At 39.2% G+C, this 18,590-nt stretch overlaps 1 protein-coding gene and 1 pseudogene across 1 annotated transcript in view; both read right to left on the bottom strand.

Annotated features, from left to right (window-relative positions):
- The window catches only part of VAV3 (vav guanine nucleotide exchange factor 3), a 325,354-nt gene that overhangs the window by 108,665 nt on the left and 198,099 nt on the right, over positions 1-18,590 (bottom strand). Inside the window, exons 15-16 of the mRNA XM_011369192.2 lie at positions 5,534-5,635; positions 5,123-5,223 (exon numbers count right to left, since the gene is read on the bottom strand). Of these exons, the coding sequence (XP_011367494.1) occupies positions 5,123-5,223; positions 5,534-5,635 (203 nt within the window). The remainder of the gene's footprint in view (positions 1-5,122; positions 5,224-5,533; positions 5,636-18,590) is intronic.
- LOC111745588 lies at positions 11,646-11,764 on the bottom strand (annotated as a pseudogene).

Raw genomic sequence — 18,590 nt, 5'->3', positions numbered from 1 at the left:
CGCTCCCCACAGTGAAGAAGCAGGTAATGCACGGAGGGGGGGCGGGTGGAATGAAACGTGTCGGAGACAGCAGTGCCCGCCGAACAGGGCACAAGTTCACTACCACGTCCAGCTCCCCTTGTAAGTAAGCTGAGATCCAACCAGGGGACCATGATAAAACAAAACGGCATTGCTCACTTCCAGGCCACGGGTCTTAGGCACAGCCACTCTGGAGACCATGTGCTGAAATGGCAGAGTCACGGGATGGAACCAGCTTGGATCCCCAAGCCATGACTTAGAAGGGACCCGGGAGGGCCAAGGCCCCACAGCAGTGTGTGAGAAGTAAACTTTTATTTGTCAAAGCCACTGAGATTTGGGAGTTCTTAGTGACCACGACGCAGCCTAACCTCGGCAAATACAGAAGACCTACACAAAAATAAATGAGAGAACACTTTAAATCGGACCGCCACTGGGCGATCGAGGTGAGAGTACGTGACTGGCGGAGAGCTCGGAGAGGCCGTAAACGAAGAGTGGGATCTCAAAGTGCAGGCACGAAAGGGAGCGTACGTCAAGAAAAGGAAACGGCAAGAGCCAAGCAAGAATTCTAAAGATGGGATTGACTGGATCGGGGAGCAGTTTTCTCCAGAAACAGAGGTCTTTTTGTCATTAGGTGTTCTGTGAGTTGGTTCAATTTCTTGCTACTTATTAACCTAACCTAGGGGTCCCTTGTGAAAGGCCTGACGGTCAGTCGATGACCAGGGCATGAGCCTTTCCTTGCATAAATACTGGATAGGAATGCAAAAGGCCTACCCAGTTTTCTCCCTTTCATTCTTAAAATGCAAGCCAGGGATTCAGTTAAGGCTTCTATTCCACTTATCCTACATCCGGTCAAGCTCTAGTCTCTCAAGGGTAGAACCAACATCTGTACCATCTCCCACAGCCTCCTGCTGCTGGTTCTAAGACTGTCGTAATCTTCAGGGCCCAGAAACCCTGGTGCACTACAGTTACTCATTAACCTGTCCATCTACCTGTCAGTCTATCCACTCCCTCATCCATCTGCCGTGGCTTCCCAGAGGTCAGAACATCAATTAAGCTTGGTTCTTATCAGTGAGAGGCTCATAGTCTCATTGACATTAGGACATTATTCTATAAGGACTGGAAGGTATAAAGAACAAAAGAGTGATACATGAGACTTAATTTTAATAAAGATCATGTATACAAAAAGTAAGAATAACAGTCGAAAGTTAGGAGACTTCTGTAGTTGTCCAAACAAGAGACAATGAGTTTTTTTGTTTTTTTGTTTTTTTGTTTTGTTTTTTTTTATCTATAGCAATACCAAATTGGTGGATTCTAGAACTCAGGAGGAGAAAGAAGAACAGGTAAGTGAATGGAGATGAGGGAGGGGATTAAGTCAAGGCTGACACTCAGGTTTGGGTGAGTATATGGATGGTGGACCTTTAACTAAGACAGGAAATAGGAGGAGGAAGTTTGTAGATATATGATATGTGAAGTCACTACAGGAAACCTGGGAAGGGATATGTGAGGAAAAGATGGAAATTTTGAATCCAAAGTTCAGGAGAAAAGCTTATGCGGAAATGGAGCCTATCTTCCTGGGGTGTAGGTTATGGCTAATGCCAGAGAAATTTATCGGATACCCAGAGGATGGCATGGGGAGGCGGGCAATGTGGTAGGATGTGAAGGACGGCGTCAAGGAGAATGGTTAATAGTACCAAGTGATAAAGGTCAAGCAAGGCCTGAAAGGAATGGCCAGTGGGTGTGGCAGTTACGAGGTAGAGTGGCGGATACTTTAACCTTCATTCAGCCTCTGGGCTGCCGTGTCATTTTGAACAATGAGTGCCTCTTCTCTAACTGACCACTCATGTGTTTATAAACACGTCCAACGCAGAGTGAAAATGCTCCATTTTTTTGGACTTGCTTTCCACCCCCATCCAACATTCATGACAACTTCACCTGACGAGCCACCGCTTTCTGGACCAAGAATGAACTCCCGACTCACACTGAGCCAATCGGAGTCTCTGTCTCTTGAGAAAACAGTTCGACTGTGCTGAGCAACAAAGTTATAAAATTCTGTACAGTTAGGGTCAATCACCTCAAATCACCTATGACTTAATTTTATTGGAAAGCTCTATGATATAAGCGTTTGCATTTGCCTTAAATCAATACTATTCGCTTGCTTTAAAGTTTAAACAAATTTAGCCCAAGGTTTAAACACCCTCTTTCTTGCTTTATAATGAATTAGATAAAAAGTTTAGAGAATGACGCTATCTTTTAATGACTGCTATCTACATAAGGAAGCATGATCTATAATCTGCAAGGCACCAATAGTCTTATTCCTAGTTATCTTATTTTCATATTTGTATGACTCGGTTTCTTCGTCTCAAAAGAAGAGGCTCTAAAACTGAAGATATCTAAATCCTCCAGCTCTGACAGAGGCATGATCCCCAGAGATGCCAGAATTTCTCACACTTCAGAATATTTAAACCTAAACACATTTGGTAGTTAACTGATTTAACTAAATTCAAAAGTGTTGTTGCTAAGAACAAACAAACAAACAAACGAAAAACTATTAGAAGATCTCTCTCTTTCCTGGAGAAAATCGAGCACACGATTTTACTAGGGTTAGGTACTGTGCACTTAACACACATGGCGTAGGCCACCGCCGCTAATTCACAGCCCGGGAGCATAGCCTTTGGGTTAAGGACGAACAAGAGCTGGACCACCTGGAGTTGAATCTTCACTCTACTGATTAGCAACTTAGACAACTCGATTTATTTCTCTGGGCTTTAGTTTCGCATCTGTACGATAAGGAAAGCAATAATACCAGCTTCACAGAACTTTCATAGGGCTAAATGAGTTAACAGAGGTAAAGGACTGAGAACACCATCTGGCACTTTCTACGCACTAAAAAAAAAAAATACGTTTGAAGGCTAGGTGCTATTACTTATCCCTATTTCAGAAGGGAAGGAGCTAAGACTTACAAAGGTTAAGGAACTGGGTCCGAAGTCACCCTGCGAGTAAGTTGTGGAGCCAGATTCAAACCAGACAAGACTCCAGAGCTGCTTAGCTTTACCGCCATCTCCTTCTGTCTCCCCAGGCACAGCTACTCATCGAAGGACACTGTACACCGAAGCAATGACCTAGGCACAGATGCCGGGAATATCCCACTCTTGTATCTGGCTATGCAGAATTCCCAACTGTTTCCTGTTGACTTTTTTTTTTTTACATAAAAGTTAAAAATGTAAAGTCCTTTTAGGGTCATTCTTGTTTATCACTTCAAAGTCTATTGCTCACTAATTTTTCTGTCCATATTTGCTCCACATGACAAAAACAACAAAAATACAGATTAAGTCCATCCTTTAAAAAAACAGACTTTCATCATAACGCCCTGGATTCAAGTACTGAGTTCCTATTTTGCCAGGCACTATGCTAAGCATCCACATTAGTTCATCGGATCCTCACAAGAATCCTTAATTTCTGTTTTACAGGTGAATAAATGGAAGCTCGGGATGTCTGGGCGACTTCCCAAGCTCACATAACCAGCAAGTGGAAGAGTGAGATTTTCAACCATCACTGCTTGACTCTCAACTACTCTCCTGCTCTGCTCTCCTTAGAGTGGAAGAACCAGGAAGAACCAGGCCCACGATGGGACCACTTCCTATTCCTCACAGGCGAAAACTCATAAAACTGGGCTGTGGAGTTTATAAAACTACATTAGCCTACCATGAGCAAATGACGTTAACTGTCCTCAAAGACATTACAGGATGGGGCACATAAAGATGAAACAATAAAAATTTAAGTGATCAACTGTACGAGGTAGATGAAAACAATACTATATAACATTTCTTTTATATTTTACAACTTTGTCGGCTGCTTCTGACCTTCAGAGACATTCGTGGGTGATAGTCTTGACCCTTTACTGAACGGCCCTGGAGCGAGCTGCATACGCACACTGAACCCCATAAGAATGGAAGGGTCCCTGCATATGCACGCTGCTCTAAGAATGCAAGGGTCCCTGCAGGAAGTGCCCAGCAGAGGCCCAGGGAGGGCAGGCACAGTGCAGATGCTCAACTAACGCCGGGGTCTTTTTCCTTGCAGCTGCCCATTCCTGGCATAGAGAACGGCTCACGGGGCCCTTAAAAAAACATCTCCTGAAGGAGCAAAATGAGAGGATTGTGCTCTGATCTCAGTCCTGACAGGATTCACACCTCTTCTAAAATTGTCTGTTTTTTCTGAAGTCACCTCTGAAAAGAGCTATTATTCTCTGGCTCTCTCTCTTCTTCATATTATCCAAAATAATTCAATGTCCACCTTTTCCTTTGGGAAAATCAAAGGTTGACATGGCTACCTTTTGAACTTGAGCTGTTAAAGATCCCTTTCTTCTGTTCAAAAAGTTTTACTGATTTTGAAAGGTCTTATTGATAAAAGACAGAGAAACTCGGGGGAAAAGGACAAAGAGAAAGAAGAAGAAAGAGAAAGAATAAAGAGGCCAGAAAAGAAAGAGAGGGAAGAGGACCCAAGAGGAACAGAGAGAGGCAGGAGGCTACTGCATACGTAATGGCCAGTGGCCTTGGGCCCTGGCTCCTGTTAACAGTCATGGAGCATCGTTTTTAAAAACCAAGGGGGAAAATAGTTACACAATGTCCAAAGGACACATGCTCTTTGTTAAATGCTGGAAAATGACAATGTATTCAATTCTTTAATTCATGAATTAGTCTATGTGATGTTTACTTCTGGTATCTTTAGCATTTGTGAGCTGAACGTTTAAGAGAATTATGGGGAAAATTTATGAACAAAAGATAGAAATGAAGAATAATTTTTTTCTTTTTTTTTTTTTTTTTGTCACTCTGTTTGGCTGTATTTGTACGGTATTGGTGAGACTTAGGAGTAAAACGGGTGACATGAAACCTTCTGAGCCCCTCTTGAAGCCCCTTCTGAGCCCCTGCCTGGTATGTAGAAAAGTCACATGAATTTCAAACAATTTTCTAACAGTACTTATAAATGATAGTTCCAAAAGCAGAGATGTTACGATAAACACATATTAAGAGTAAATTAGACCTTCATTATGGTTAGCAAGTTTGATGTCCTAATTAAAAGCAGAATCACAACAATAAACATGACTTACCAGCAGAAGTAGCTCTGCCACAATTGTCTACTCTTCCCAAACATTCCTTGTGTGCTCTTGCGCCACACTTAAAACATAAATAGCCTTGATAAAACGTTCCTCTGAAAGGCAAAATTAGAGGGAGATCTGTTAAAAGGTGCAGAATTCTGCCCGTATGAAATCATCGGTGTGAGCAGGGAGAAGGAGGGAACAGAGAGCCATCATGCAGCGTCCTCTTAGCCGAGGGACAGGACCTCCCTGAGTGTTCTGGAGAAACTGTCCGGGTCCAAGGCCAAGGAGACCTCTGTGGGATTCAAACTATTCAAGCGCTATCTACACTTAATCACATTTTGGCTGGGATAGTAGAAAAATCTGAGCCATGTAGCAATTACACCAACTCCCTAACTGAAAAACGGGCCCAAGCAGGCTTACCTCAGGAGCATCTGGCAGACTCTGCAGGATGTAACCCGGCTGAAGGTGTGCATCTTGAACTCATGGAAGTTGGAGTCCGCATAGTCTGGCCTTATGTTAGATCTATAAAAAGGGGAGACGTAACTTCCTAAAGAAAGTTGCACAGCAAAGTAGCCAGTCTAGTTGTCTGAAACCTAAATGCATCAGCATTTAGAGATCTGATTCAACAAAAGGGCTATTCAATATGCAATGTTTTCTCAAAGCCAAAGGTGTGCCTTGCATTAAAATAGGCACCGAAATCTGGGTATGTCAGAGCCAGCAATGCATAAGGATTGAAGGAACCTGATCCTCCTCAAAATGAAGTGTTCCCAGAGAACTGTACAAAATGGCCAAGGAGGTCGACCTGTCAGGAAAAACACTAAACCTGCTGGATATTCACGCTGCGTGATAATTTCTTTTCTCCAGCCACATTGCTGAAATATAAACTAGCTGGAGCGGGCGGGAGGGAGGGGAAGAGGGTGCTGCATCTCCCCAGAGTCCACCTCTAAACAGGTACATGGATGATGTCATGATCTACAAAAGCGGATAACAATTTTATGAACAATTTCGAAATGAAGCATCGGTCTGATCATTAAAAACTTCTTCCTTAACAATTTACTTTCCTTGCAATCAGATAAAAACTAGATTATTTTATCATTTACGTTTTATATTTTATTTATGCTATACACATATACAAAAAATCACGAAGCGTACTGCAAGCCAACATTCACAGTGCATTCACTCTGTGCCAACACTGTGACAAGCACATGTTGTTCATTATCTCGTTTAACCTTCACACCAGTCCTAACTTTGAGGCACTAACAACGTCACTAGTTTACAAACTGGGAAACTGAGGCGTACTTTAAAGTAAAGGAAATGGGAGAGTCAATGGCTCCAACCCAGGTCTGTTCTTCGCCACCGAAGCCGTCACCTTAATACCATCCAATTTTTGTGTCTAGTAGGTATGTTGGAAATAGCTAAGTTTAGCCATTTCGAAAGCTTTTTAAATATTATTCACAATGTATCCATGTCACAGAAGAACGCATAAAAATTAGAAAAGGAAAGTTGAAAACAGTTACAAGTCAGAGGTGCACCTAGAAAGCTAAGATGATGCTCTTTGAGACATAACAAGCGATTTGAGAGATTGTAGGAAAAGTTTGAGATACTGATGAGCCAGGATTTCCCCTTTTTTAGAATACGGCAACTCTCAACCACACGGAGCCTTCGGGTAATGAAGCATAACACGGGTGGGTGACCAGGCATCAATCTCTGAGGGACCAGGAGAAGCCTTATGAAAAAACATTCACAAAGGCAATTGGAATAGCAGGCAGTGATGCAGAAGTGTCAGGGAGGTCAGCCTTCCAATCCATCTGCTGAATATGAGAATGCTAAAAATGAAATCAAATATTAGTGCCATCTGGGATTTCTCTGCTCCGTGCTTCTGGTGACCTCACTTTTTAGGGAAACATTCCCGTGCATGCTGAAAAGCACGCCATTTCCAAAGGAGCATATCTGTGCTGCTGATTAAAAAATGCAGAGTTCTTCAAGAAGGGAGGAGTAGAGAAAAGACAAAGGTCTATAAACAAAACTCTCTTCACATTGTTCAGAAAACTTTTGATTCTTGAGTCCATAAAACCGAGCATTGAAAAGATCGCTGAACCCCATTTCCTTAGCCAGGAAGGGTCGTTCATTTTTCTGTGAGCGTCAGGGTAATAGAGTCACAGATAAACTGTCAAATAATAGCTCCAGTACCAGGAACTTGAAGAATTCATCAGCCTGGAGTTTTGGAATATAAGTAGGTCTCTTTCTGGCAGAAATCCATGTAAACGGGTCACATGGTAAGAATTTAATAATTTTAGAAGCCTGCCTGGGACACAGGTGGAACGCCTTTCTCTTAGGGTCAGCTTGAGTTGTACACATCAAAGTTGCCATTGGATCATCTGTGCTTAACATTTTTACCAACTAACTGGGAATAAACTGACTTTTCAGAAGACAGAAAGCTGAAAGGAGAGTCACGCTAAGAGGCTGAAAGTATTAAAAGAAAGAAAATAATTCGGAAAATATTGTTAGCAGTAGTTGCCATAAGGGAAATGAGACTTGAAGTAGTAGGGTAGCCTGGTAGGGAGGAACTGTTGAAATTTTTTAAAACTATAACTGCACATTATTTTTAAACTTTAAAATCAAATACTAAAAAATGAAAGTTAGTTATATGACCTGGGAACTGCTACTGGGGCACTGCAGAATATAAAAGCATAGCTGATGGCAGGAATCTGAAATTCTACCTGGGCTTCAATACTAACTTGCAAATCACTAGCAGCATGACCCCAGGCAAGTCAGTAAGTATAAACCAGGAATACTAATAAAATCAAACTCACAACGTGAGGGAAAGTGCTTAGGACTTTGCCTGGCCCAGAGCTGGCGGTCAACAAGTACTGGCTCTCATTTATGAATTGCTAATTCCAAATCCACATATGATCCACTAATGATGTGATCAAGACGGTGCCTTATGAGTGGAAAGGGTCCCCAGGGACCAAGTCCCAAGAGGATTCCCTTTCTCCTGGGAATTTCATGCAGGAAGGTTATTATATGCTCAGTATCCTTGGGACTGAATCCATATATAATTACTTAAGCACAATAAGAAGGAGGGTTTTTCAGGAGAGGACACATGGAAAAGTCCAGGCAATCAGAAGAAGTCATATCAAGTACCAACTGAAGAGAGATGTCAGCACACCCAGTCTTTAGCCTGTGGGGGTTGCAAAAACCAAAGGCAGTAAGTTTGCTAGTTGGGAAGAGTTAGAAAGGCAGATGGGAGAAAAAGAGGAGAGAGAAATAACAGAATTATTGACTGGATAACACAATGACAAAAATGATCACAAGTAGCATTTATTGCATGCCCCTAATGTACCAGGCACATTAATAGGCTCTTCATATACTTTTTCACATTTACCTCTCACAACAAACCTAGAAGGCAGAGTCATTCATTCATTTCATATTTATGTAATACATACCTACAATATACACAGGACCTAAGGCAGAAACAGAAAGAAAGATCTTTTGGCTGAAAGCCAATGAACAGAGAGAGGAGATGTAAGAGACGAGGTCAGAGAGGTTGGCAGGAGCCAAGGAAACAGATGAGATCTTATACAGGGATTGACATCATATTTAGTTGACCAAAAAAAAAAAAAAAATGAAGTCCGCTGTGGCAATTATGTAGAGAATTTCTTGTAGTGAAGCAAGAGCAGATATATTGAGACCAATTATGGGGTCGGGTTTTCCATAGATGAGAACTGAGGATCAAATGTACGTTAGCCCACTCGTTCGGTCATGCAATTATACATAAAGGATTCCATATTAGCAACGTGCTTTGGTACGTGACAAGCTACCTATGAGAATTTGAATGGAATTTTGTAGATTTCTCAATAAAATGTTCCCATTTTGTTTGCTTCTTTGGCCCATTGTCAATGCAAGTAGTCAGTCAATCAAGTATTTACAAGGCAAGGTATGTTGAACACTCTCAGAGCTCCTTATAACTTTATGTGTTCTCCTCAGATTATCCCCTCTTCTCATCTGGCTCAATGGCTGGAGCTAAGCTGAGGACCACACATCTTCCCCTTGCCTGGGCATCTCCTCCATTCTCCAGGTCTGTATTGCCAGCTGCTCCTCAAGTGTGGCACATGCAAAACTCAACTTCGTACCTTCATTAATGTATCTGATCCTAATCAAATTCTCATTTCGATCCATCACTATTCACTCCGTCTTCCAACCTAGAAACTTGAGAATCGCAATGAATTTTTCCCTCTCCCGGATCCCCTCTACATATTCATTTTCTCTTAACGTCTCCTCTGCTCCAACTTGTCCTTCCCTGAAACCATGACCAATGTTGGTTGATTCAACCTTGAAAACACGTCATCAAAAATTCGGCTTTCATTTTCTCTTCTCACTGCCTAATCCAAGCCCTCAATATCTCTCAACTAAATTGTCACAATGACCTTCTTAATTATTCCATCTCCTACTTTCTCTCCCTATTTAAGGCTGTCTTCCATACTAGTCCCAGAATTACCTTCAACAAGTAAAAATATGATTATATCACTCCCTCCTCTTGAAGAATTCTGCTGCTTCCTATTGGTTATGGGATAAAGTTAAAACTTCTAGCAATGGCATACGAAGTGTTTTAAACTCTAGCTTTAGCCACCTTCCACATAGCTCTTCTTTCCCAAGCACTCATAAGCCATACACTATAGATATAAAACCTCACTTTTCCCAGCATATTCTCCTCTCCCATAATTCTGTGCTTTTGTAGTCCGTTCACTCTGCCTAAAATTCTTACCTTAACCTGCAACTGCTAATGTACCTGGCTACTCCCTTAGGACCAGATAAAAACATGCTGGTCACACAGGAACTCTGTCATCAAGATCAGCCGCAATCGTTAAACACTCCCAGAAGGGAAGTGGGTGCTCACCATAAATCACATGGTTAAAAAAAAAAAAGTCTAGGCAGGCTGGCACAATGAAATTCAGTATGCTTAGCACACCAAATAATCTTAACACTTAGCATCACAGGGAACATTTCAAAACCCGAGTTCCCAGAAGCCAGCCAAGGGCCAACCCTGCAAGCAGACTCTTTTAAAGTCAGCAAACTCAAGCCTTCCAAGTTCTCTTTCCTGCACAAAAATGTCTAAGAAAAATCATACCACGAAATATTCAGGTTCCATATTAACAAAATTTAAAAATTAACTGAGGAAAATAAAAAGTATTCAACTAAATAGAAGCTTAATCAAATTCTTGAATAAGAAGCTTGCATTATTATAAATATGCAATCTCTCAAGTTATGTATGCTTTTTTTGCTTAAAAAAACCCTTCCCCCTAAACCAACACACCCCCCACATACACACATATACACAATGAGATTTTTTCTTAACTTGATAAATGATTATAAAATTCAACTGGAAGAATAAAATTTTTAAGAATAGTTGGACAAAATTTTAAACGAAAGCAAATTAATGTAGGGAGTATATGGAAGCCATCATAACCTAAGAGATACTGAAATGTTTTTTAAAGATACCATTGTTAAATCTGCATAGGACTAACGACAAAACAGAGAGATCAATAATACAGAAGATAAAGTCTTGAAGGGGACCAAGCATGTGCAAAAAGTCGATATGTGAGTTTTGTGGCAATATGTTCATTTATTCAATTGTCCATTCAAGAAATTAAAAACTTATTAAATATCTAATATGTGCTAGTCAGTACAATACAATGATGATCAAAAAGAAGTAATGTCTATGGCTTGGTTTTTTGCTAGTAGGGAAAATAAACATCTAAATAGTTCCACAAACAATTGTGAAACTATAGGTTTAAGTGCCACAAAGAAAGATAGTGTTAGAAAAACTTACAATTTGGAATGTGACTCTGTCAATAAATTATCATGAAAGGCTTTCCTACAGAAACAATGCTTGAGCTGAAATAGAAAGATGATCAAGGAAAACTGAAGAATGTTCCAGACAGAGGGAAAATAACAGATTATGAATATATCTTAGAAAATACATTTCCAGCTTTTTGAAAATGTTAAGGAAGCAACATTTCTACCACTCATTTTATGACAATATAAAGTTTAGATAATTAAAGACCTACATATTATTTATTTGGTACATATGTATTACATGCCGATGACGTGTCATGAATACAGCCAGCAATAAGGACTCAGAGGGACAAAAATGCTGCCCTCACGGAGCTCATGGTCTATATTTAAATGTAACATTTAGATAGAAACCAGAAATTTGTCTTAAGTAAAAAAGCAAAAACATAAAATTACTTGAAGAAAATATTGATAACTACTTATATAATCTGTAAAGGTAAAAAAATAAAGATGGCTGGATTTATTTATTTTTTAAAAACCTCAAATTTTCCCTGAATCAAAAACAGTAAAAAAAAAAAAGAGAGAAAGCAGGAAGCTATCTAATATGTATGACAGAAAATTAATGTTCTTTTTATGATTTATTTATTTATTTATTTATTTTTAGGTGAGGCAACCCTTGATTGACCTCACACATTGCAAGGACCTTGTCAGTTTATAATCCCTTATTTTTTATTTTTTATGCCTACAGCACCTGGTCTTCCTAGGTGGCCTCCCATCCAAGTACTAACCAGGCCCGACCCTACTTAGCTTCCGAGATCAGACGGGATCAGGCTTGTTCAGAGTAGCATGGCCGTAGACTGAAATTAACGTTCTTGTAATCTCTAAGTGCTCTTGAAAATTTGTAAGAAAAAAATGAGCACCCCAACTGAAAAGCTAGCAAAGAAATTAACAGGGCAATTTATTATAAAAAAAGAAATAAAAGCAATCAATAAGACATGAAACATGTATAAGTTACTAGTAACCAAAAGAAATGCAAATTTAAATAAGATATTTCACATATCCAACTGGGGGAAGAAAAAAAAACAGATAAAACAGATAATATGTAGTGTGAGTGAAGCTATACAAATATCCAAAACCTTAAAGATGTACTAACCCTCTGACATTAAAATTGTGCTTATTGGAAGTAATCATGAAGGATTCATTACATAATTAAAAACTGGAATTGATTTAAAGATAAGGAAATAGATAAATTATAGTATATTTATGCATGGAATACTATACGAAAATTAGAAATGATAAAGTAAACATATATATTAACCAAGAACGATATTTATATTATAGGAGAACAACTTGGTACTAAACTGTATCCATAGCTGTGATGAGTATAACACATAACTGCTTGCTATCATCCATATGTGGAAATGTGAACAGGTAGAGGCATTATATATGATTTTTTTTTTTAATTCTAGAGTTATCTGTTTTTTTCTAACGTTTCTACAGTGAACATGCATTATTCAGTTTATTCCTCACATCTGCACTGCTTAGAGACAAAAAGAATAACAGGAACAATCACGACAACATATACGAGCGTTAAAGAGGTTAAGCAACTTGACTAAAATACACAGGTAACAAGTCACTGAATAGGATCTGAGGCAAAGATGCATCTCCAGGCCCATGATCTTAATCACTATGCTAAAAATACCACAAGGCAATTAAAAAGCAAAGACAAACCAAATTAAGTGTTTGCAACACATGTGAAAATACTGTTGATGTAAAAGGAATCATCGCAAATCAATGATAGTACAATGATAAATGTGACCCATGGAAAACTTGGCAAAAGCTATGAACAAGAAATTCATAAAGAAAAACACCTGGCTGACAAGCCTGTAATAAACCATTCAGCCTCATTAGTAGAGATATGAATGTTCCAGAACATTATTTGGAAATAGTCATTCCTGGACACTGCTTTGTTCTCTTCCCCCCAATACGGATATGCTTTGTGTTGCTACATTTAGTCTAAGAACCAAAAAGCTCATCATTGGTAAATATTTCCTTAAATAGAAACACACTGACTGTAAGTGCTTCAGAATAGGAGGCTCGCCTCAAGTATCAAAGCGTAGTGCTGCAGCATGAATGGAATTTTCTAGAATAGGCAAGATGCTGCCCCATGTAGACAGAGTGACTGCCAGTTGTGGGTCCAAGAAGAGGTAGTTGAGCCATGCTGCTTTTGTTCCTGCTTATCTGTTATCAATAAGATCTTCCATCCTTGACTAGTTAAAAAGGATGCTAACAAAACCTCTCAAGTGTTGGGGGTAAGAGGTGTTGTGGGGTTTTTTTGCTTTTGTTTTTGCTAATACACAGCCCACTAAAAAATCCTGGATTTCAAAGAAATGAAAATTAAAACAATATTTTGTGGTTTACGGTAATGAAAATTTATTTAAAAAGCTCAATGTCCAGTGATAATGTATTAGGCAAATACATTGTGGTACTTCCATGTAAGGGAAAAATAATCATCCATTTAATTCTATTTGAGAAGGGTTTTTATAAGAAAATATAAGTATAAACATATACTATAAGCAATATAGATTTACATACATGTATATGTGTGTATCTCTGTATGTATGCACCTCTGTTACTATAAAGAACATAATACGTAAAGAAGGAGGAATTAGGACCATTACTGAAGCTCACAGCATCATATAATGTTCTTTCACTGTACATGTAACAGTTTCTCCTTTAACACTTATTTGGATGATTATCTGATTAACACTTATTTTCTCCAAAAAGATTGTAAGCTCCATAAGGCCTGGGCTGTCAGAGTATGTCGACAATGTGTCTCTAGCATCATACACAGTGCCTAGCATAAACAGGCATTCGACAAGTGTGTTGAAGTTTAATGGAGTATCAAAAGGAGATTAAAGATATGAGTAAAATAAAGTTCGTATATAAAATATATCCCAAATTATAATCGATTAAGTTAAATATATGTTACAGATTTAGTGCTCTACTTCCTAGCAGCCAAAGCAAAGAAGAAAATAGGATTGCTTCGAAGATAATTGCATAAATTTTCTGGCACCATAGTATAAGAAACATTGCTCTGATGGGTTTTCATAAAAGGGACATGGCATGTGATACCCAGCCAATGTCTTCAACGACATCATTATAATTACAACTGTCACCTACCCCTTCCATCCCTTCTTTGATATGAGCCCAAGACGAAATGCTGAAGCACCACTCAGCAAAAGCAGTTCAATGAGCGGCGGGGGATGGTGGGGTGGCTTTCAGGACCTCTTCCATCTACATCTCATCACTTAAACAACCACCATCTCCCCTAAAGCTAGATACCACACTTTGGCTAGTCAAATATCTTTCAAATGTAAAATTAATAATTCCAAACAAACAAAAATTATCTATAGATAAGGCAAACATTTGTGCCAAATCTTCAAACAGTAGATCTAGAGGTAGCAGTCCTTTTAATTTAGAAGAAAGTTCTAAAACAAATAAAAGGCTGTTATTACCTTAATTGATAATAGCTTATATAAATCATTTCTCCATGAGGACTGAGGATAGATCAGATAAATACACAAATTCTGGAGCTCAAAAGAGATCTAAGGTTGTTTGAAACAGAGATGCCATTCCCCACGCAATCCCCAGCACGCAGGGCAGGTCACTGAGCTGGCTGCAAAACAGGTCTAACTTAGTAGAGTGTTTCGTACACTCTTAGGATTACCAACCAAACATTCAAGAATGTCACAGCAGTGTGCCCAGGTTGCTTTTGTCAAGCCTCGAGCACTTCCCAAGTCTCTAGTTCTGAAAAAGCATATTTAAACCAAGTAAAGTCTTAGCCAAAACTCCAAAGATCAATCATTTTATTCCTCAAGTTTAGACTTCCACGTAAGCTACAACTTTTAAGGATCTCATTAAATGGTCATTTTTGTTATTGTTTTTTTCCCCTTTCTTTTAAGATGAAAAATTCCAGAATAAAATCCAAATATTTATTTTTGAAATATCCTATATTGTGAAATTAAATCCACCAAGCAGGTGATAGATAAATACAAAAGATTTTATTCATACAATCTTTTGGCAAACTACCCTAGATCCTCACTTGTTTTTTCACAATTTGTGAAAAGTAATCTGACGAGCTTCATATGGATTTCTCCTTCAAAGTCTCTGATGATTATACATGATTATACAACATCGCCACATACTAATTACACTGTTGGCTATTTAAAAGGGCAAGAAAATGAAAAACAAAAGGCCCTTCAAAAACTAAGTTAGAAAATAGTCTCAGAAGGGACATCTTCACCTATGCCTAAGGATCTATAAAAGGAGTGAAAACAAAAAAGAGATTTATAAATCACATTCAAATTTCATTCTTTATATCCCAAATCATGCACAATCTTTTATCTAGGGAAATAAATAAATACTTTCAAAATACCAATAAAAATAAGATAATGCTTGGCTCTGAAAAATAGTATTTTCTTATCTATTATATATTACACTTTATTTCATTCGACGTTGACTTTATAGTAATTTTAAATATACATCCATCACCGAATTTCTGTGACATCTCAAAGGAATTATTGAATAAAATGTAAAGTTAGTTAAATCTATAATAAATTTAAAGTGGAAAAAATGTCAGACTACATGTAATTTGGGTCTTTATTTGTTACAAATTTGGCACATAATATATCTTTCTATTTTTGTCTCCTCGTCAATCAAAGAATTACATCTGTCATTTCGGCTATGGAAAGCCTGGTCCAGGAGTAGAAGAAGAAAGAAGAACATCATTTGTTGGTACCTGTTCTACCTATCACTCAGATTTGTTCTGAAAATAAAATAAAAACACATATATGTGCATCTTATTACATTTTATTTATTAAATGATGAAAAGCATTAGACAAGTGCTGGATGCTAATTCTACTATTATTATTGTTGTCATAAGTGACAAACATGTGGAAAACCCAGAGGTTTGTGGAAACCCAGAGGCCTCATAAAGATAGAACAAAATAAATGACAGCCCATCCATCACCATATCCCGAATCAATGGAAACAAAGCTTTTCTCGTATTAGACATTTAATAAGCATATTAAAACTTATTTAGTCATACATTCCACAAATTAACTGAGTGCCTATCATGTGATAGTCATTTTCTAACGCTGAGAAGACAATAGTGAATTTATCTACCCCCACCAAAGACAGATCTCCAGTTAATTTGTATTATCTTGCTTTACTGTGATTTTTCCATTAAAATAGATTATCCTTTTGATAGTGAGTGCGCAAGAAAGAATGGGAGAGAGGGAGAGATGTCTCCATGTTCGGGATTAAACAGCAAGACATCTCCCACTGTGTCAGCTATTCCATGGACCGGACGGGTTCGAGAGCAGAGGTTCCCAAACTCCGGGCTCTGCACCGGTACCAGTCTGTGGCCTGTTAGGAACTGGGCCACACAGCAGGAGGTGAGCGGTGGGCAAGCGAGTGAAGCTTCATCTGTATTTGCCACCACTCCCCAGCACCAGCATCACCGCCTCAGCTCCACCTCAGATCATCAGGCAATAGATTCTCATAGGGTCCCTCGTGCCAGAAAGGTGGGGACCGCTATTCTAGAGAATCTGGATTTTCTCATTCTCCAGTCCAAGAAATCTGTACCGTAATTCAAACATTCGAAATAACATGAATTAGAAATGCTGAGGTAGCATGGTGAATAGCACATTCCTGTAGCATATTTTAAATTATGTCTGAAAATACTGACATTTGCTGTTAAATTAATGTGTTTTAGAAGCACATGAAGATGGAGATGATGTTGCCACAAAGAAATATTCGGGAATAACAGAGGAAATCTGAAAGGTAATCTGACAAGCTTCATATGGATTTCTCCTTCAAAGTCTCTGATGATTATACATGAAAAAAAGAAAAAAATGTTTTAATCAACACTCCCTCCTTTACATATAAAGTCTCTGTCAAATACTAAACTTCACGTGCAAAAGTTCAGTATAAAATGAGCAGGGTTTCAGTATAAATTTGGTATGAATAGAGGCTGCTATCACTTATCAAAACCAAAAATTACTCCTAAAAAAAGCAAGAACTTTAAAATGTTGAACATATTTATTAAAGGAAAAGGCTTATCATTACTAACATTACTATGACAAAACAAACAGTTAATAAAGATTTTTTCAGTGGTTTGGTAATATTCTAGGCCTTATGGGACTTACAGGTTACGAGTTTGCCATAAAGTTAGAGACAAGACTCATGCACACTGACAATCTGTGAAGTGACAATCTGAGCAGGACCTGAAGAGCCATGTGGCAAGCAGTCACAGAACTGCTCTGGGACCAAACCACCAGAAATAAAGGTGAGAGGAGAGAAGGTATATGAAGAGAGGCGGTTTCTGAGAGTCCCCATGCCAGAGCTTATACAACTAAATCTTTCACTGAAGCAGGAGAGAAAGGATTGTTCACAGGAATATGCCGGGCAGAGTGAAGACTCATGCAGGTGAACAGCTTGAGAGCTGATGCCTAGAGCTCCAGGGCAGACAAGAGAACCATTTATGGGGTCATGCTTCTGGACCAAGTTTAGGCACAGGGCATAAGAAAACACGAAGGTACCAGGAAAATCAGTCTGGGGGTGGAGGTGAGGAGAGATCCATTCAGCAGATAATTAGACTAAGATGACTGATTCAGAGGTACAGGCTGCTAGTGTATGTCTGTCTGAATACAAAAGAACATCCCAGAGCAGATCAGGGGCTGCTACACGGCTGACAGATGAGACCACATGGCCAATGACCTTCACCAAGTTCTAGGGCCTCTGGGATGCTTTCGGCATTTGAGCTGGAAAGAATGGATACATAGCACTGAGAAGGCAAGGCAAGGCATGCATTCCAGGGTTAGGCATAAGTGGGGAAAAGGCTGGACAAGTGAGGAAAATTTAGGTTTCACGGGGCAGTAAACACACTTGACCTTCAAGGAGAGAAATGTAAGGAAAGCTGGTCTTTCACCCCGCAACAGATGAGTAGAAACAAACACAGGTGCATCTCTCTCTCTCCACAAAGGAAAACACAGCCCCTTTACCTTGGAGGAAGGAAAAAGCTGATGCTTCTGAAGTCTGTCTCTGAGCCAGAAGAAAATCTGAGGACGCCTTCACATGCACCTACACAAACTAAAGCAGGAATCTCAAGCGCAGTTGCCGCTCCCTCCAGGAACACAACTGCTGAGGGCCACTGTTCGCTCAACTTGTTGCTCTATATCTCCAAGTATTTAGATGACAATATTTCTGAAGAAAATGCACCTAAACCTGAGATGACTACCTGAGTGTCCAAAAGAACAGACAGCAAAGGCAGGTTTGAGACAGCCCACTTTTCTGTGGAGTCAGTAAGTCTCAGAATATGCAAAGCAGCATGAACACAGCCTCGGTCTCCACCGTGAAGTATTAGATTGATCCTCGATTCCTGCCTTTCAGCTGGATGTTGGGTTTCTGTCCCTTTAAAACTTATTATGTTAGAGAAGCTCAGAGTCAAATAGTGTACAAAGCACACTTCTCTCGATTCTTGCCAATGAACTTCGGACTGTCCTGTGATCTAGGAGTCTCTCTCCTACAGTATCTATCTATTTTGAAATCACTTAAACTTCCAAATGAGGTCAAAAACATAAAGAACGGCAAAACTCATGTGGCTCCTCCTAAAACAAAA

Source organism: Pteropus vampyrus, unplaced genomic scaffold (assembly GCF_000151845.1).
Source record: "Pteropus vampyrus isolate Shadow unplaced genomic scaffold, Pvam_2.0 Scaffold6, whole genome shotgun sequence".
In the NCBI taxonomy this organism is placed as follows: Eukaryota; Metazoa; Chordata; class Mammalia; order Chiroptera; family Pteropodidae; genus Pteropus; species Pteropus vampyrus.
Note: the sequence above shows the minus strand (reverse complement) of the source record. Positions and strands in the feature narration are given on the sequence as shown.